Source organism: Schistocerca nitens, chromosome 2, assembly GCF_023898315.1.
Source record: "Schistocerca nitens isolate TAMUIC-IGC-003100 chromosome 2, iqSchNite1.1, whole genome shotgun sequence".
Taxonomy (NCBI): Eukaryota; Metazoa; Arthropoda; class Insecta; order Orthoptera; family Acrididae; genus Schistocerca; species Schistocerca nitens.
The window spans coordinates 558,223,477-558,245,147 of NC_064615.1; the positions used below are offsets into that span (position 1 = coordinate 558,223,477).

The following is a 21,671-nucleotide window of genomic DNA, read 5'->3' on the forward strand; positions in this document are numbered from 1 at the left end:
AAATGACAGTCGTCCACCTCTTGCTGAACTGCCCACTTTTAGCCTGCCTGTGGTGGACTTTTAACGTTCCAAGCACCTTACCTTCGGTGTTGGGCAACAATGCCTCAATGGCAGCTTTAGTTTTACGTTTTATTCGTGAGGGTGGGTTTTATCATTTGATCTGAGTTTTAGTGCATGTCCTTTGTCCCTCTGTGTCCTCCACCCTAGGAGTTTTACGGTGGAGGTTTTAATGTGTTGTAGAGTGCCTGGCTTCTCCTTTTTTATTCTCATGGTCAGCCAGCCATGGTAATCTGCTTTCTTGCCCCTTACCCCCCATCACCCCCCCCCCCCCCACCCTTTTAAACCAACCAACCAATTTAAATGCTAATGAGTGTCAATCATATCAATGGGAAAAACTAGTGTTCACTTAAGCTGACTGCCAATTTGAGATAACATGAAAAGCAAACTATTGTCCAAGTAGCCATTATTTACACACACACACACACACACACACACACACACACACACACATTTCCATAAGTAAAAGTGTGTCTATTCTGGCAACCATTATGGTACAGAAATACTGATAACCCAGTTTCTTTAGGGATAGTGATTTAAAGTGTGTATTGAAGTATATGCTACAGACATACTCAAATGTTGGTACCTGGCCATTATATGTAACTTAGTATTTGAGAAGTTTAAGACACTATGATAATATAAAGTGCCTTTTGCCACACAAACCATTTTTGGTAGGTGTTGCACTGCATTTTTCATCTGTTAATGGTGGCAAGCATGCAAATGTAGTGTGTAGTTTATGTCTGCATAAGAATTTGAAATAACTGTTCTATTGAGAGTATCTAGTGCCAGCGACACAGGTAGGAAAAAATGAGTCTCAAGCATGATGTATTTTATTTTCAGAACTAAATATGGAAGTAAATGTGACTCCGTCTTGGGCTCAGTAGCATGGGACAGCAGCTGGTGTATGAAATGTAATAATACTGTACCAACAGCTATTATTTTGATATTGTTTTATAGGCAACCAGCTTTGACATTTCAGTCACATCATCTGCAGGCCTGTCACATGAATTACACTAAGTACAACTTGAGCATATATATGACAAGACACCAAGATTTGTATCTGGTTCTGTAGCTATCCGAATTTCATGAACATGTGTGCACTTCACACATGTGACAGCAATGTGGAAGTAGATATAGGGAATTGCAGAAAATTGAAGTCCATGAAATCATAATTGCAATGAAAGAAATCTTAAAAGTAAGAAAACAGTTTCTACAGATTTGATTTTATAAAATTGACTTTTAAAACAACTGTTCTATATCTATATTCTGCAAGCCACTGTGTGTTGCATGCTGAAGGTCATACCCTATGTATCAATCCTCCCCTGCCCCCTCCCCCATCCCACCCTCCTTCCCCACTGTCCCTTTCACAAATGGCACTCAAGAAGATTGACTGTCAGTACTCCTTAGGAAGGACCTTAATTTTAACATCTTAGTCATTATGAGAGAGTGTGTTTCTTGAGTCAGATTGGAACATGGTCTTGGAATTTTGTGAATAAGGATCACTGTGATGCACACCATCTCTCTTGCAAGTGTGTCTCACTGCAGTTTGTTTAGCATTTCGATGGCACGCTAATTGTAGCTAAACAAATCCACGATGAATCACATAGATGCTGTTTTAATTTCTCTTTCTTCCACTAAGCAAACTCTGTAAGGGTCGCAGATTGTTACAGGTGATCATGATTTGACTATTGACATCAATATTTTATCAGAAAAATCTGTTTGGAGGAAGTTTGCGACAAAAGGAGGTGTTTTTGTTGCCTGAACAAAGCTAAGAACTAAGCAAATTCATTCAATAATCTCATTTAAATGAAGTATGCAACACAATATAAACAGCAGAAAGGTGTCAGAACAGGTCAGTGTATGTACAAATAGAGACGACTATAAGTGCAATGAACAGGGCTCTGTATATAAACTTTAGGATTATCTTCCGGGCAATCAGTTTGTCCTTCAGTGATACTGTGGGAAATGGTTTTGTAAGTACACATTGCACAATACGTAATTAGACAATGGATACTTTTGCGTACTAAATGACCACAGGATAAGGCATGTATGTGGTTTATTGGTGAAAAAACTGAAAAGCTGATATTTCCAACTGTTTGGATCAGTTTCCCCAAATTTAAGTACAGTACAGAGTTGGTTTAACAGCTATATAGTCTTCTTATTGAGTAGTTGACTGTGTAATTTTTATACCACTGTTTATGTAAACAATATAGAAGTATTCCGATAAAAACAAAAGTGCATTGAGATTGTGATCAGTTTAAATTTTGTAATACTAAAGTGCCCTATTTAGATAAGTAAAAATATTTCTTTCTGTTCACAGTTGAAAATGGTTCCATCCCACTGGGTTTCAAGCCATCAGAAGCCTTAACTGTACCAATGGTTAATGGCTATATAGTTCGAAATCCACCCTTAGGAAAAGTTACTGATGATGATGGTGTATATGTGTCAAATGAAAATGTCAGACAGACAGGTGCAAATGACTCATTACCAGTACTTGTATCAAGTTCAGACTTTCCCCAACTGATTCACAGACATAATGAATGTAACATGGATAAAAAGAGGATCATACATCCAGCAAACACAGTTCAAACACTAAATCAGCGATTTAGTAATTACAGAGTGGTGTGCTTGTAATAAATTTTTGTTTAGTGATGAGTGCGTAGTTAGATACAGTGTTACATATCAAGTGCCATTTTGTACAGAAGCCTTGCACCCTATTCACCTGTATTGCAGTTGTCAAAACTGGTCAACAGTATATATGTTTCTTATTGTTGTAATTAGCAAAAGCAATATTGTGTTCTTAACATGATTGTCATTTCATAGCTAGCTCATTAGCTATGGCTTTGTCGTCATAATTGAAATCCATTTCCTGAATGGACCTGTTTGCAAAGGCTGTTTATGTATAAGTAAAGTTATCCCTGGAATTTTCTTACATTCAGAGATTTGTTTTGACAGAAATACCAAATACACTTAACTGAATTTGAAAGTCTGCCTGGGAGATGCCATTTGATTTAAACGTTTTATTTTAATTTAGTCCACACATGCAACAAGGGCCTGTAAACTACTGAGGTAGCTAACCTCAGGATAGTTGGACTGAGCTACCAGTAGTCTGCATTCCACTTGTTGACATTCCAGCTCTCCTTAGTTGGGGGGAGAGAGAGAGAGAGAGAGAGAGAGAGAGAGAGAGAGAGAGAGAGAGAGAGACCGACCTCGCACTTAATATTGAGAGATAGTAGGAAATCGCAACTGAAATTATATAACAACAGTTTCAAGGGAAACATCATATATAGAACATTAGAACATCCTGTTTAAATTTTGATGATAGAGTCGAATAAATGCAGCTTGTATTTTTTCAGAAGGAACCCTGTATCCTCTTTGTGCTTGAAACTTGTCTTTATCTCTGTGTCACTTAATATTCCTGAATTTCATTTAAAGAAAGTACATAATTATATATTACTAACAAAAATATGGTACTGAAATTTCTCTGTTCCAATTTACATCTGAGGATAGATGATCTGATTGTTTAGTTCATTCTTGGCCACAATTCACATTTACCAGAAAATTTGAAAAAAATTAAATGTAACACAACAGAAATTGTTGCAATACATTTGCCATCAGAGATTGTCTTGCTTCTGTAGATGCCAGCTGTACTGTCATGGTTTTACCAACACAGTACAAAATTCTTAAATGGAGAGTACTACATCTGTGACACAAATAAGGACAGCATTTTCTTATTTTATATGCACTCAAGTATGGGATAGTGTTAAGAATGTACATGTCACTAATTGAACAAATCATTTCAGTTTTTCATAAGATTTTTGAAAATGTTAACTAATTTGGTAACAGTTTGGGTCTACATTGTTCAATTGTTAACAATTAATAAGCTGAACTGATCGATGGTTCACTAAATAAGTTCCCATGTTGTCGTGGACTGTGATAGGATGTGACCTTTACTAGTCTTTAGGTGTAGGAATCACATTTTTTTACCTTTAATTCAAGAAGGCAAATCATGCCACTGGATTTAATGATTGGGATAGCACACTTGTGAGAACTCTCAGGATATTGAAGTTTCTGCAATGTGAAACAACATAAAAAAAATTTGCCGCACTATCCGCATCTTCATTATTAAGGGCTCCTCATTGAATTGCATTTATTCCTTATTATTGTTCTGTGTTTTATTTAATTTGATTGTTGACTGACTTTTCTTAAGTTGGCTTTTTACGTATTAGTTTTCTGAATTTTTTGCATATTTCTTTTGTAATCTTCATTGTTACTGGAAAAAAGAAGAGAGAAAATAGTAATTTTGTTCATTGTATAAATGCTTAAACTATAGTGCTGATATTTTTAAACACTGTGTGATCTGTTTTATTACTCATCTGAGAAATATATGAGGAACATTTTGGATAATAAAGTACAGAATTGGCCACAAAAATTGCGATGGGAAGATGAATTATCATGTGAATTTCCCTTAAATCCTATAAGCCAACAGTTCTCAAACGTATTTGGCGACAAAACCCTTTTCCGATTCTAAATATGAAGTCTTAGAAAAGCAAAACCTGGTTTTGTGTCTATTTCTTAATTGCAATCATGTAACGAAGAGTGTACAAAAATATACAAAACACACTAAATAACAATATTGATTCCATTGTAAATTCATTAAATTGTTTCTGTTTAATGGGAGATATGAAGGGAGGGAGGAGGAGGGGGGGGAGGTGGTTCTCTTACACCAATTGTTTAATTTCAGGCTTGATGGGAGGTAGGTAGACTTGTGTTAGGTCAAGCATCCAGTCTATTTCAGTATTAACTCTTAATACCTGTGTATGCTTAGAACCCTGTTCCTCACAAATATGAGGCTATCAGCGCAATAGTGGCATAACCCACATTTTTGGAAAAAATGAGATATTCACAGAAAACAGCACTTTAAGCCCCACCATTATGTCCTACAATCGCTGGACATGTATTCAGACGCCATGGACAGTGTGGCAGCGTCAGATGCTTATGCACAGTGCAGTGCCATATGAAATGGGGCACAATGTCGCCTATGCCACATAGGCCACTATTGCGCCATATATGCATAGCGAGTAGGCTGGTGGGACAGTGTACCATACGTCATATAGCATGTGATGGCCAGCGGAGGACGCAGCTGCAGTATAGACTCACAGTATTGTGTTCAACACACCGCTGAACGGACATAAGTGTGCATCTACTGCAGATCATCATGGGCAGTAGCCCTGGTGATGATGTCAAAGTTGCATTGCAGGTAAGGATGGTGCTAAGTCCCCTTGTTGGACTCATATGATTCGATATGGACACTGATGGAGATAAGGAACATTCCCGTTTCAGACCTATTTGGATCGGACACTACTACCGATGCCTCAGACGTGTAATGTGTACCTGGCCTATTCAGCCGGCGTGCAAGTGGTACAGTGGATGAGTTACATGTCATGTTAGCAGAGCCCGATCTACCCGGTACATTGAAGGATACCACACCCACTACGTCAACTATGGATGTATCGGGGGATCTTAGTACTGGAACCATAATTGCTCTGCAATGAGGATTAAAACGGGTCCAGAATTCTCACCTGTTGGCACAGAACATTCGAAAAGAAAAGCGATCGAAAGGGGAAGAATACATTAACATGAAGGGAAATGTAGTGCCAGAGAAATGTCCCATCCTCAGAGCATGCGGGGGTCAGGAGGAATGTGGTCGACATCTTTCACTGAACACCAGAAACATCCATTTGACTCGTTATATGCCTTAGGTAGTTTCGACTTGCAGTGGGCATAAATTTTTGCTATGGTGAAGGTAGTCCCTCTGGTACTAAAGAGTCGCGACGAGTAACAGTACACCTATACCATTTCCAGAATGAAGAGGGAGTGGACGTGAAGGTGTGTAAAACGTTCTTTAAGAAAATTTTGCAGATATCAGACGGTAGATCTCATCCATTGACAAGTGAGTTGTATGCCCTGCTAAAAACAAAACACCAGAAACAAAGATGGGTGTTGTAGAGAAGTACATAAAATGGTTTCCAGCGTATCTGAGCCATTTTGCACAAATGAATGAAACAGTGGATCGAAAGTATTTGTCACCAGACCTGGGCATGGGGAAGTTATACCATTCATATAAAGCCGAGCAGGATGATCCGGTCTCATACTACATGTTTGATGAGATATTTAAGACAAGATTTAATCTGTCCTTTCATCCCCCTGTAAGTGATTCCTGCCATAAATGTGACCTCTATAACATTAAATGTGCTGCAGCTGACACCGCAGAAGAGAAGGGTAAACGGGAATGTGAAAGAGAGTTACATCAACGAAAGGCCAAGAGCGCGCGGACGGGAATGCATCGCGATGCAGCAGAAGGGAGGCATCAGGACAACAATACAACCGTGATTGCCTTTGATTTGATGATGACTTTACCAACACCGGTACTTACAATAGGTTTCTGTTACTATAAGCAGCAATTGTTGCCATACCGCATTGGAATACACGACCTATGTACCAAGAAAGCTGCCAAGTATGTATGGAGTGCGGGCGAAGCATCCCGAGGACCGCAAGAAATTGGATCATGTGTCCAAACAAAGTGACTGATTATGTACTTGGATCAATGTGGCGGGCAAAATCAGAATATAAAAATGGCCTTAATGTGTCCAGTCATGGTTATGCATGCAGACTTCACACCGGAAGTAATCCACCATAAATTCCTAGTCAGTAGGCATTCATATCTACCATGTGACCAGGACTTTGGTACCGTAACCATAAAGTGTCAACACAAAATACCAGGGTGCAATGGTTCCATATTCAGTGGCTTCAGTATAAAGCATCCCCCCCCCCCCTTTTCATGTTTTGTAAGTACTCCAATGAGACAGAGGTCCATTTGCCGATGTCAGTTTTGCTAAACGAGGGTCGAAAGTAATTGAGACTCTGGACATACTATATCCCAATGGACATGCTATTAGCATGTTGAAAAAGACCGATTTAATGACCTTGCTGCAATTTGTACACCCAGTGTAGCATGGTTATTACCGTAAATTGAAGACATTTGCACAGTCGTGTGGGGACACCATCCCTGTAAATGATACGGATGATGTACATTAACGCCTCGTGTATCTGTCCAGTGTTTGGCTACAGTGTGTAAAACAATAATGGCCTATCCCACATGGTTAATGTATTATGGCCAAGTGCACCAAAACAATAGTGGCCTAACCCACACAAAAAAAGGTCTAAAAACACTATTACTGTTAACTCCACGTGTAGCCGATTACAGGACACCATACCACGTTATGTATACCACAGTCATTGCTATATGCTGCAATCACTACCTTACAAATTGACTCTGAAAACGTCAGTATCTTCCAGTGGCCATTCCCACAAACCAGTGTGCTGTGGGTTAGGCCACTATAGTGCTGATAGCCTCATATGTTGTTGGGAACAGAATAAAAACTATCAGTCTGTGACAAAAATCGTCAGATGACATTTTTTAAACAATGATTCCCTGCTGGAACCTGATGTCATTTCCAAAAAGAATTCATAGGTTTCATTTGAAATATCATGGAGACACTAGATCAATTCTTCAAATAGTTTGTTTGGTAATTCTGCTGTCTCACCAACATTCAGCGTCAAACGGCTTTTAGTTCTCTCTTGCCAACACAAACAAACCAAAAGACCTTTCTTAAGGAATTTTGTTACTAGCATTGAAAACTACAGCTGTTTCCCTTGTAAAGATAGATTTAATTTATTTTTTCCAGATATATGTGCCAAAAAAGCTAGTCTGAACAACCAAGTCACATCATTCAAATCGTCTTTTAATTTAAAAGAAATGTCGGTCATAAAAACAGGAAATGCAGCTCTTAGTTTGAATAATGTTGTTAAGATCTTCTCCCTGGGATGGCCGTCTAACCTTAGTGGTAACTATAGTATTTTATGCCTGCTCCCATAACCTTCACACAATATTGAAAACAATCAGCACTGAAGAGTGCATGATTAAACATAATTTATTGTTTTTACTGCTTCATTAGGAACCAGTTTTGAATGGTGCCATCTTTGTTATTGAAAGTGCTTGTTTATTCAAGATACAATGGCTGGAACTACAGTTTGGTGCTTTATTTTTTGTTAGTTATACTGCTCCTACTGTTTTATCAGTCATTGCCGTCACCCTTACCAGTGTAGATACTGATCCAATCAAGATTATTTGTGTCAAAATTGTTAATCATATTAAAAATGTCTTTTCTGGTACTGTTAATTGTTGCGATGTGCGCATAAGCAAGTCGTTTTCGAGTGAATGTTTATGTGGATATGCTACAACTATTAGCAAGATAGGCAGTCCTGCAACATCAGTTGACTCATCCATTTGCAAGAATAACTCATTGTGTTGAAGGTAGCCAACTAGGTCTCATTTGATATAGCCTGCGAGATCGTTAGTTCATTGTGAAACAGTCATTCGAAAGTGGCACTATTGAAGTATGATTTGCAGATTTTTCATCAAGTATACTTTGTATTAGTTCTGCCACACATGGTTTTAATAAATTCTTACAATAACATGCTTCATCTGCTTCTACAGTTCAGTAGCTGGCGTAATACAATGCTTCTGTTGGTTATTCATTCGCAGTTTGGGTTGCATTCTTCATAGTTTTTACTTCGTAGTAATTGTTCTGTCTTACATATAAAAAATTCTTCATTCTTGTCTTTGCAATCAGGGTGTATAGTTTCTTAATGTCAGTGCATCTTGGCATGTACCAGTGAACTATGCAAAAGTAGTTGCTACATTGCATGCGGAAAGGTGAGCCATTACATTAGGCAGATCTGAGATTGAAGTATGATTTGTCATGATTTGTTTTTTCACCTTTAGTGAGTCTTACTGCTTGAAACAATGGAATTTCAAGTTGTTACATCACCACCTTTAATTTCATAGTATTGATCAGAAACCTCTGAGGCTGCTGCTGCATCTTGCTACTTGATGCAAGATTTGTTGCAAAACCTTTAATCCAGTACCCATTCTGCATTTTAAAATCAACTATTTAATTTTACACTGAGACAAGCATAGAATAATATCACCTCAAGGTATTTAATTTTGCAACTATAGTCAATAACATACACGAATTGATATAATGCGATCTGAGACCAGTGCACGTATTTGCCATGCCAAATTCGACTGCACATTGAAGTCTCGAACTTGAGTAGGAATTGTAATCCATGCTGCATATATTTATGTAGGCAAAGCATGGATAACAAAGTGACAAAATCATTCAAGGCAGTTTGAAGTGTTTGGGAATGAGAGACGGATGGAAGGAGCATGGCTGAATGTTCGCGACATTTGTAAAAAATACAACGGGCAGTGAGAGAGGTTGGAGGAAGGGATTGTCACCACATCTGTTGTGTGTGTGTGTGGGGGGGGGGGGGGGGGGGGGGGGGGGGATGAGCAACGAGTCCTTCCTCCCTCTGTCTGTCCATCTCATCCTCCCACCTCTGTCTATCTCCTCCTCCCTCTCACTATGTCCATTTCATCCACATCCTCACTTTGATCATACATTTTTCCCCTTCCCTCTGATCGTTTCTGCCTCCCCCTTTCCAGTTTCCACCTGAGTGCCACCCCCTCTACACCTGCCTAATGCATCTCCCCCTCCTCGCGTGTCTGTCCATTTCCACCGCAACCTCACTCTGTCCATCCCCTCTATCCATCTCAACCTGTCCCCAGCCAAGCTCATCAGCACTTGTAGCTCCTGCAATATAATTCAATAAAGCAAGCCGATACTACTCCCATGCTTGTCACACAGTGCATGCTACGAATCAGTAGCTTGAAATTTTTTTGACCCTGGGGCAAAGGCTGCCTTGGAAAGCATGCCAGTACCACTGCTACAATATGCCAGTCATGCAGGGCAGCCTATACATTGGGGCCTGGAAGACCAATTCCCCCCCCCCCCCCCCCCCCCCCCCGTGACATGTAGGCTGCTCTGCAGTGCAGGTTTATTCGGCAGGCCAATACTGTTCCCACACAACATGCCTGTTGTGCAGAGCAGCCTATACACCAGAGGCTAGGGAAAAAACCATATTTTTGACCATATCTTTGCTCCAATTGTATCTAGGAGATTATAAACCCCACATTGCTGACACTCACGAGGAAGAGAATCCAGACTGTCATACACTGATACCACATGTATAAGAGTTGTTTTTCTCAGTGTGTGACAAGATTTTATGTGCCATGTTGTGTAGGGTGATATTATTTTGGTGGAGCCGTTGTAGGGGCCTTGCGTATTGCTGCTGTGGCCTATAAAGCTTGTAGTTGCTGAATGCCTTATCTTACCAAAGTAAGTGAAAATTATTGTGTAATAATTTGTATTCAGCATCCCTTGAATTCTCATTAAATTTCTTAAATTGTTAATTACATAAATTGATAGTAATTCAGTTACATCTAGCAAGGAGACTAACTGGCAATCAGATTTTTGTAATTTTTTTATATATGTTATATGACGTTCAGGACTCAGTTATCAATCCCTCGAAGCTGTTTTATGTAACACTTAAAAATTTGTGAGGAAATAGGCTGAAATTTGTTGGAGGAACTTTAATTCACTAATATTACAACAATTTTCGCAGTGGCTATCTAGATCGTGTTCGAGGAAGGTAATCAGTGGCTCACTGGTATGACTCTTATACTATAGCCCCATTGTTCATTTTACTTTCATATCCATTTCAAAGACCTACACCACTTAAATATAAAATTCATCAAATATATTTTAATTAATATGTATGTAATCATTATTTTTATGCAAAATGCACATAAACTTCTTTCTAATTATACACACATCAAAAAAAGTTTTGCGTCACCCCGGTTTCCAAAACACCTGAAGATGGATGTTGACTGTGAATATTGTATCACAGACACAGTCCCTTTGACTGTTCAGAGATGTCACTAAATCTGCCCAGAGATGTAAACAACCATTCATGAGCAGCACCTATTAGACGGAGGGGGCAGACAGCCAATCAGTTCCAGTCATTCCACCAGGAAGGAGTTATACAGCTCATGTTGTCTGCGGTTCAACCATGCCTAGGTGGTCAATACCGTGGCATGATCACATGTGCATTGTTACTTTGTGCCAGAAAGGGCTCTCAACAAGGGAAGTGTCAAGGCGTCTTGGAGTGAACCAAAGTGATGTTGTTCTGACGTGGAGGAGATACAGATAGACAGGAACTGTCGATGACATGCCTTGCTCAGGCTACCCAAGGTCTACTACTGCAGTGGATGACCACTACCTATGGATTACGGCTCAGAGGAACCCCAACAGCAACAAATGCTTTTCGTGCAGCCACAGGACTTTTTGTTACTACTGAAACTGTGTGCAATAGGCTCCATGATGTGCAACTTCACTCCTGAAGTCCATGGCATGAGGTCCATCTTTGCAACCACGACACCATACAGCCCGGTACAGATGGGCCCAACAACGTGCTGAATGGACCACTCAGGATTGGCATCACGTTCTCTTCACTGATGAGTGTCGCATATGCCTTCAAACAGACAATCATCAAAGCCATGTTTGGAGGCAACGCGGTCAGGCTGAACGCCTTAGACACAATGTCCAGTGAGTGCAGCAAGGTGGAGGTTCCCTGCTATTTTGGGGTGGCATTATGTCTGGCCGACGTACGCCGCTGGTGGTCATGGAAGGCGCTGTCACGGTTGTACAATACATGAATGCCATCCTCCGACCGATAGTCGCGCCCCTATCATGCACATCTTGTGAATGACTTCCTGCAGGATAATCACGTCGTTCAACTAGAGTGGCCAGCATGTTCTCCGGACATGACCCTATCGAACATGCCTGGGCTAGATTGAAAAGGGCTGTTTATGGACTACATAACCCACCAACCACTCTGAGGGATGTACGCCGAATCACCGTTGCTGAGTGGGACAATCTGGATCAACAGTGCCTTGATGAACTTCCGGATTGTATGCCACGACGAATACGAGGATGCACCAGTGCAAGGGGACATGCTACTGGGTATTAGAGGTACTGGTGTGTACAGCAATCTGGACCACCATCTCTGAAGGTCTTGCTTTATGGTGGTACAACATGCAATGTGTGGTTTTCATGAGCAATAAAAAGGGCAGAAATGATGTTTATGTAGATCTGTTCCAGTTTTCTATACAGGTTCCGGAACTCTCAGAACCATGGTGATGCAAAACTTTTTTTGATGTGTGTGTATCACATACATTGCAAATACAGATTCTAAATTATCATTATTTCATAAAAATTGTTAAGAAATATTGTTTAGATTTTTTTTTAAATTGCAGTCATTGACAATCCTTTATAAAATACTGATAATTGAGGATTTATATATGCAGTGGTAAATGGAATTTTGCATGTGATATGTATTTAGAAACTAGAAGATGCATTTTTCATAAAAATGATGATTGGGTATGTGTTAGTTAGCATATAGTTAATGAACTTTATATTTAAATGGTGTAGGTATTTGAACTGAATGAAAAAAAATGGGACAAAAAAAATCATAGCAAGATTTCAAACCAGCAATCCATTTATTACCTGATTATCATTCTCAGACACTATTGAGTGAGGCATGCAGCCCATTATATAAATCACCTCACTGTTACTTAATCGAATGTGTGGGAAAACTTCAAAATCAGTTTTCTCGGACAGTTTTGAGAGTTGCATTGAACAACTTTTGGAGACTGGTATTTCAGTTCTGAACTTGATGTAGCATAAATATAAAAATTTACAAAAATCCAGTTGCCAGGTGCAAGAAGCAAGAACTTTGAATTTAAAATTTATGTTCATCACCATGTACAAATATTTCAATGTTAACTTTATTAGTTTATAAGTGGATGGATATGATGAGAGATTGCTTCTATCATTACAATGTGTTGTGTATACGGTTAACAAAAATATTTAATCATCGTCTGTAAGTTAAGGTTTAGTTGCGGCTGATGTAAAGTTACAGGAATTAAACACAAAGTTCTTCCATGCATTGCATTGTAATGCAAGACAGAATATTTAGTTATTGTTTTTATGCTGTTCCTTCTGCCAGGAGAGTCTGAAGTAAAATTTCTGATGACCCCCATGTTAATACCTGCTCTTTCATACAGTTTGTATTTGTATTTCAGTATGACATACGTAACTCAGCTTTGCACTGAGCTTACTGCTAGAAAGCAGTAAAAACTGCAATGAAGTTGCTTTATTGCTGGAAATCTATTACAGTTAGTAATGGCTCATCAAGTGTAGATATGGATAGTATTTGTGCACAACAAAAGAGCCATGTCTGTACAACAAATGATAATATGAAATGAAACCTAAGAGGATAAATAACTATTTCTATTTGTTATGGATCACTAAATGTGTAAATGATTTGTGAACCTCCAGCATGATGCAGGAAAAATGGATCAGCATCTTATTTTTATTAAAACTCTTATTTGTAATCCTGTCGAAGTTGCAGTGAGAAATATCCTTTATTTGTGGTGGACAATCTATCCTGATGCTGGTTGGTAGGCAGTACTGCTAATATGCTGTAGATAATGGGGTACATGTTACTCATGATTGCAGATTGTGGCTGTTTACAACTGTACTGGTTGTGTTATCTTTCAGTACTTATGGGTGGAGGTGATGGTTTGGTAATGGACATCATGTACGAAACTATTCACTACAAATAAGGATATTTCTCATTGCAACTTCTACAGAATTACTAACAACAATCTAAATTATTTGTTCTCCCTTGATAAAATCTAGGTAGCTGCGCAGTCTGAGGCGTCCTGTCACAGATCACGCTGCTAACCCTGTCGGAGGTTCGAGTTCTCCCTCGGATATGGGTGTGTGTGTGTTGTCCTTAGTGTAAGTTAAGAGTAAGTAGTGTGTAAGCCAGGGACCGATGACCTCAGCAGTTTGGTCCCATAAGATCTTATCGCAAATTTCCTAAAGTGCTGCACTCTGTAACTCTTGTGGAATTACTGCACGATAAATTACCTTGCTGTAATACAAATTCTACACAAAAAATATATTTTGAAAATATTTTCTTTAAATACACACTCTCTAGGTTTTTCTAAAGACAGCAGTCACATATTAAATAATAACATTTTCATAAGCGTGCATTTCAAACTGAATGTGCAGCATGATGAATTATACATCATTATTTTACAGTGTTGATCCAGATCACGTAACATGTACCTGTTTTAAACAGTTCACAATTGTAGCTTCTTAATTTTCAGATGCTGAATGTGAATTCATGTAAAAGATCATGATTTGGGCTCTAGTACTGCAACCATCTTTGGCTACCAGTTGCTTCGTTCAGAAAAGGAAAACATAAAAAATTGTTTTCTAAAAAGATGTCTTTCTGTTGTTGTTGTTGTTGTTGTGTTCTTCAGTCCTGAGACTGGTTTGATGCAGCTCTCCACACTACTCTATCTTGTGCAAGCTGCTTCATCTCCCAGTACCTACTGCAACCTACATCCTTCTCAATCTGCTTAGTGTATTCATCTCTTGGTCTCCCTCTACGATTTTTACCGTCCACGCTGCCCTCCAATACTAAATTGGTGATCCCTTGATGCCTCGGAACATGTCTTTCTATAAAATTTCATACCTGATTTGTTTAGTAGAGTTACATTGCTAGAGAACCTGGAACCTACAGCCATCATTATTTCAGTACTCAATACATGGTATAGTTTAGGAGTCATATTGTGCCTGTTGTGTGGTTTGTGGTATTCTGGATTTTATTTGAGTAATTTAAGTAAATATCTCCATCTTTCATGAAGTACTGTCATCTTCATGGCATTTGTTTTCTTATGCATATAATGTGATTATAAGTAATGCATGTAAGTGGTGCTAAAACATTTATACTCGGTAACAGTTTGTAGCGCCTCTATATTGCTGACACTAGTGATCGTACTCTTGCCATTAGCAATAACAGGTAATGTCCAAATTGGCTGTGATTTGTTTTTATGGGCTATTTTTAAATAGATTTAAGTATTTCTTCCTGAAGGATTAGGTTCTTGAAATATGTGGTGGTGGGAGCACGTACAGGACAGGTATTGTATCTTCACAGGGGTATCAGATGTGGGTTTGCTAGAATAGTGATGGACAAGGATATTGCATTGATTGCACGAGTTGTACGCGTAAATGTGTGTGTGTGTGTGTGTGTGTGTGTGTGTGTGTGTGTGTGTGTGTGTGTGTGTTTTTATGAATATTAGTAGTAAAATTAGTACTTCGAAACAAGTTCTCTGCTCCTCTTCTTATACTATCTAGATGCTTTTTTATCTTATACTTCAAAGAAACAGAGATCTATTGTAAAGCAAACATTAAACAGGATTTACATAACTGATTCCAAATATTCTGGTAAAGTGTAATAGGAATGCGAAATGAGGTTGTAGCCACATTGGCAGTCGACACACTGGTTTAGTTTTTCAGTTCTTTGTTGTGTGCTAAGGTGGAACTCTGTGTCATGCGTTAAAGTATAAACTGAAAGTGCAACGAACATATGAGGGTCAAACTACCCTCAAAATGCTCAGTGTAGATTCATACCTTACTAAGTAAAGTGGTGTCCCCAAGAAGTGATTCATACATTAATTTGGAATGTTAGGCAGTGTTTCGGCAATGATTCTGACAACCACAGCTGCAAGCATAGTTTACACTGATTGGGCACCTTTTTAAAATCGCAGGCCACAGCTTGCCAAAATGGTTTCAACGGGTGGAACACATCGCTCAGTTCACCACCAACATGAGACACATCGGTGGCATACACTATGTACTCCATTGAAACCGATTGCAGAGCAGCAGTAGACAGACAGCAGCCTGCAAAAACTCCTTGAGCAGCAAATTTCCAATCTCAACCTAATGCAATTTTACATGCCTGACTGCAAGCAACGTTATGGTGTGACACTTCCCATGACATGCAGTGCTGATATATACCACAAGAGTTTTGACAGTCAAGTCAGTCCCCAAGAAAAGGTGATTTGGCCTCCAGTGAGAGCTGTCAGTGGAGCAACATTGGCAGGTACATCTCGGTGCGATTAGGTACCATTGGCTCAACAGTATCACATTATGTGTATGTACAAGTGGACCTAGTAGGACCACTACCAAGCTCTGGCCAACATACACTATGTGATCAAAAGTATCTGCACACCCCCAAAAACATATGTTTTTCATGTTAGGTGCATTGTGCTGCCACATGCTCCATATCAGTGATCTCAGTAGTCATTAGACATCGTGAGATAGCAGAATGGGGCACACTGCAGAACTCCGGACATTGAACCTGGTCAGGTGATTGGGTACCACTTGTGTCACATGTCTGTACGTGAGATTTCCACACTCCTAAACATCCCTAGGTCCACTGTTTTTGGTGTGATAGTGAAGTGGATACGTGAAGGGACACGACACGCACAGCACAAAAGCGTACAGGCCAACCTCGTCTGTTGACTGACAGAGACTGCCGTCATTTGAGGAGGGTAGACATCTATCTAGACCATCACACAGGAATTCCAAACTGCATCAGTATCCACTGGAAGTACTATGACAGTTAGGCCAGAGGTGAGAACTTGGATTTCATGGCCAATCGGCTGCTCATAAGCTCCACATCACGCCGGTAAATGCCAAACGACACCTCGAAATGCCAAACGACACCTCGAAATGCCAAACGACATCTCGCTTGGTGTAAGGAGTGTAAACGTTGGACAATTGAACAGTGGAAAAACGTTGTGTGGAGTGACAAACCACGGTACACAATGTTAGCGTCTGTAGTGCCAACTAAAATTCGGAGGCGGTGGTATTACGGTGTGGTCGTGTTTTTCATGGAGGGGCCTTGCACCCCTTGTTTTGCATGGTACTATCACAGTGCAGGCCTAGATTGATGTTTTAAGCACCTTCTTGCTTCCCACTGTTGAAGAGCAATTCGGGGATGGCGATTGCATCTTTAAACACGATCGAGTGCCTGTTCATAATGCACGGCCTGTGGTGGAGTGGTTACATGACAATTACATCCCTGTAATAGACTGGCGTGCACGAGTCCTGAGCTGAATCCTAAAGAACACCTTTGGGATGTTTGGAACGCTAACTTCGTGCCAGGCGTCACTGACAAACATAGATACACCCCTTCAATGCAGCACTCTGTGAAGAATGGGCTGCCATTCTCCAAGAAACCTTTCAGCACCTGATTGAACATATACGTTCGAGAATGGAAGCTGTCATCAAGGCTAGGGGTGAGGGGGGGATAAACACGATATTGAATTCCAGCATTACTGATAGAGGGCGACACAAACTTGTAAGTCATTTGCAGTCAGGTGTCCGGTTACATTTGATCACATAGTGTAGTTACTTATTGATCTTCATAAATAGATTCCCTTACTGCCCAGAGGCCATTACCATCACAGATATGTTGGTAGTTGTTGTGGTTGGCAGGAGAGCCAACACCGTGTTACTAGAAGAGGCTGAAAGGCACGCGTTTTAGCTCACGCAGGCTGGCGTGAGGTCTGGAACAGGACAATGAAATTAGAATTTAGGAAAACAGACGTAGCTGGTGGAATACTTAACTTTAATCCATTAATGATGAACATCGCTCTTGACGGTACATGATTCACAATATCAATAGTAACTGAATATGGCGCCTTGCTAGGTCATAGCAAATGACGTAGCTGAAGGCTATGCTAAACTATCGTCTCGGCAAATGAGAGCGTATTTTGTCAGTGAACTATCACTAGCAAAGTCGGTTGTACAACTGGGGCAAGTGCTAGGAAGTCTCTCTAGACCTGCTGTGTGGCGGCGCTCGGTCTGCAATCACTGATAGTGGCGACACGCTGGTCCGACGTATACTAACGGACCGCGGCCGATTTAAAGGCTACCACCTAGCAAGTGTGGTGTCTGGCGGTGACACCACATTCCTCCCCTGCAAATCGGCGTACGGTTGTGGCATAAGGCTTCCGCCCGTGGTGGGGAGGACCCCATGTTGACGTATGCGACGAGATGGGGAGCCTAACAACAGGCGAGGCTGTGCCACCCGCACCCTGCCATTCGGCCCCTCGGGGAGCTAGGAAACGCTTGAAAACCTGCTCCAGGGTGCACGCCAACATGCGGTGTATGCGCCCGCAGAGAGACAGGAGGGACCGAAGGGTCGACCTCCATCGGGCCGGGGCACCTGACGGGCGAAGACGACGTATGGTCCGGAGCGGGCAAGAGTTCCATGTCGGAGGACAACTGGTCACGGGAAGCGATTGGCGGCGCCTGACCCAGGGATGCACCTGGCGGTTGCAGCGACGTGTCCACTGTGGGCGTTGCCAGCGGGAGAACAGGCGGCGGCAGTGGTGGCGGCGCGTCACCATGGGGCAAAAGGGAAGGCAGCGTCGGTAACACCTGGGGCTGAGGCGAGCCAGTAGATGGGTCCCCAGGGCGCTGACCGGACGGCACCGTCGCTGAAAGCAGACGGCGAGCGGCAGATCCCGTGCGACGACAGAGGCGCAGCTGATTGAGATGCCGGCGTACCTCACCAGAGGCCCCCAAAACCAGATACATAGCGCATCCGAGGCAGCAAAGAATGCGCCCTTCGAGCCAACGCCATGAACGTCGGTAGTGGCGGTAGTAGACAACGTCGCCTGGGGCAAAAGCAGGTGCCTGCCGCTGCACAGGAACCTGATGCGGCGGATGTAGCAAAGACATCAAGGTTCAATGAGGGTGACCATGGAGCAACTCAGCCGGCGAGCGACCATCTCGGGGCTGAGAGCGATACAAGGACAAAAAGAGCAATAACGCGTCCTCCCAAGAATGCGACTCTTTCAACTTCAACATCTGTGACTTGAAAGTCCTGACCAATCATTCAGCAGCACCGTTGACTGTGGCGAAAATGGCGCGGACATCAGATGTTGAATACCATTGGCCTTGCAGAATGACTGAAATTCTGTGGACATGAATTGTGGGCCATTGTCGGAAACAATAGTCTGTGGAAGACCTTCAATGCAAAAGATAGCAGATAACGCTTGGATGGTGGCAGATGACGTCTTGGAAGACATCCGGACAACAAAAGGAAAATTACTGAATGAATCTACCACAACCAACCATCAGGCATTCCAGAATGGACCAGCAAAATCGATGTGTAAGCGTTGCCAAGGGGAAGTGGCTTTTGGCCATGCAAAGAATTTCCGCGGTGGTGCTGATTGTTGTTCGGCACACACCATGCAAGAAGAGCACATATTCATAATCACAGCATCGATTCCGAACCAAATACAGTGCTGACGAGCAAGTTGTTTCGTTCTCACTATACCCCAATGTCCTTGGTGTATAAGCTTTAAGACAGAGGACTGTAACGAACATGGTACCACGACCCTGGACTGATCATTATCAGAACGCAACAGCAAAACACCACGTCGTACAAAAAGTCTCTCCTGGGGAGCAAAAAATCGGCGAACCAATGGATCCCCGATCCGTGACTTTGACAAGGGCCATTACGTAGCAACAAAATGCAGAACGGTAGCAAGGACAGGGTCGGCAGCTGTAGCTGTAGCTACACGACAAAAATCAATCGGAAACTATTCGACCACGTCATTGGTTTCCGCATCAATGAACATGCAAGCAAGTTTGGAGGAATCGAAAAAGTGATGTCAAAGGTTTGTGGTCTGTGATTATGATAAAGTGACGACCATACAAGAAATCATGAAACTTTGTAACACCAAATATGAGAGCCAATGCTTCTTTCTCGATCTGTGAATAATTTCTTTGTGCAGATGAGAGCAATTTGGACGCAATCGTGCGATCCATCTTTGTGCGCAAGCACAGGACTGATCCCGAAATCCGATGCATCCACCATCAACAAAAGGGGCTTCTGGGGATCGAATGGCGTAAGGCAAGTATTGGAAAGCAACGCCGATTTCAACTGGCGAAAGGCGCGTTCGCATTCCGTCGTCCAGATGAACGGAACACCTTTACGGCGTAAGCGATGAAGCGGAGCTGAAATGGAAGAGGCATGTGGCACATGTCTGTTATAGTAATTTATTTTTCCCAGCACACTCTGTAGCTGCTTCAAATTATGCGGCGAAGGCAAGTCTTGTATGGCACGGAGGTGCTCGGGACTGGGATGTATGCCTTGGGCATTGATTACATGTCCAAGGTAGGACAAGTCACGAGCAAAAAACACACATTTGTCCTTCCGCAAGCGAAGACCATTTTGTCACAAGACCTGAAATAATGTTCTGAGATTGGCCAAATGTTCTTCTTCCGTCTTTCTGGAGATCACAATATCGTCCAGATAGTTTGCTGCAGTAGGGACCGACGCACAAACAGTTTGTAGATATTGCTGAAACAATGCAGGGGCGGATGCACACCCAAATGGCAGTCGTTTGAATTGATACAACCCAAGATGCGTGTTAACCACCAAAACGCACTGGGATTCTTCGTCCACCGGTATTTGCAAGTATGCCACTGCGAGGTCCAACTTCGAAAAATATTTACCTGGGCACAGTTTGTCAAAAAGATCTTCCGGGCGGGGTAAAGGAAAAGTTGCAATCACTAGTTGTGGATTCACGGTTGCCTTAAAGTCCACATAAAGTCTCAATTTTCCTGAAGATTTTGGGAAAATTACTAAGGGTGATGCCCAGAGAGAAGCCTGCACACGTTCAATTACACGTTGTGATTCCAAATCGTGTAATGTTTTTGCGACCTCATCACGCAATGCGTGGGGAACATCGCGCGCTCTGAAAAATTTCGGTTGCGTGTTTACTTTCAGTTCCAAACGTGCTTTATAGTTCTTGGTGCAACCAAGGCCCGGTGCAAAAATGTCTGCAAATTCTTCACATAGACGAGAAACACTGTCTGAAGGCAGTCTGGTTCACTGATAGGACCTGATTTACTATAGACAAGTTAAACAACTGAAATAAATCGAAACCAAACAAGTTCACTGCAGAAGAAGAACGAAGGACGTAAAATGACACAAGTTTTGTTTGTCCTTTGTATGTTGCAAGAAGGCTGCACTGACCTAACACAGGGATCCCTTGACCTGAATAGCTAGTTAACTTTACATCTGTGGCACGCAACGGAGGTGTGCCCAGCAGTTTGTACGTGTCTTGATTGATCAGCGAAACTGCAGCTCCGGTATCGAGCTGGAATGGCATCACTTTGCCGTTAATGTCCTGGTCTACAAAAAGTTTATTGTCCTGCAGACAAGAGCCAATGTCTCGTGCAACGTGAACTGACACTAGTACAAAATCACTTGTGTCTTGACGCGATTTCCGGCGATGTCGACGCACATTATTTGTGGGACGAACACAGTCACTGTTAGAGAGTGTGGCACTGGGTGGAGTGGAATGAACTACAAGAATTTCCATGGGCGAAGTTTCACGAGCCTGAGTATCCTTGGTTCGATTACGGCGCGAAGCAAAGGGCCTGGAATGATTTTGAGTTTCTGATCTGAACTTTTTCTGACAAACACTTTGAACATGTCCTTTTTTATTACAGTAAAAGCAAATAGCTAGGCGTGACGGGCAATTCTCACGTGAATGTCTAGTAGCGCACCGCGGGCATGATTTGAGCACAGCATTTGTTTGCTGGCACGGTACACGTGACTGAGAGCCTGGCGGCAGCGGCGCGGCCGGGCGCAAGGGCTGTTTACTGCTCTGTGCAGCTTGCCCGGCGGCCCGGTTAACC

The 21,671-nt window shown here is 41.7% G+C and overlaps 1 protein-coding gene across 2 annotated transcripts in view; it reads left to right on the forward strand.

The window, feature by feature from the left end:
* LOC126236590 (uncharacterized) overlaps positions 1–3,444 on the forward strand; it is a 98,885-nt gene extending 95,441 nt beyond the window's left edge. For both annotated transcript variants that reach the window (XM_049946010.1, XM_049946011.1), the window contains exon 6: positions 2,378–3,444. In XM_049946010.1, the coding sequence (XP_049801967.1) occupies positions 2,378–2,691 (314 nt within the window). In that variant the 3' untranslated portion in view covers positions 2,692–3,444. The remainder of the gene's footprint in view (positions 1–2,377) is intronic.
* Positions 3,445–21,671: the final 18,227 nt, after the last annotated feature.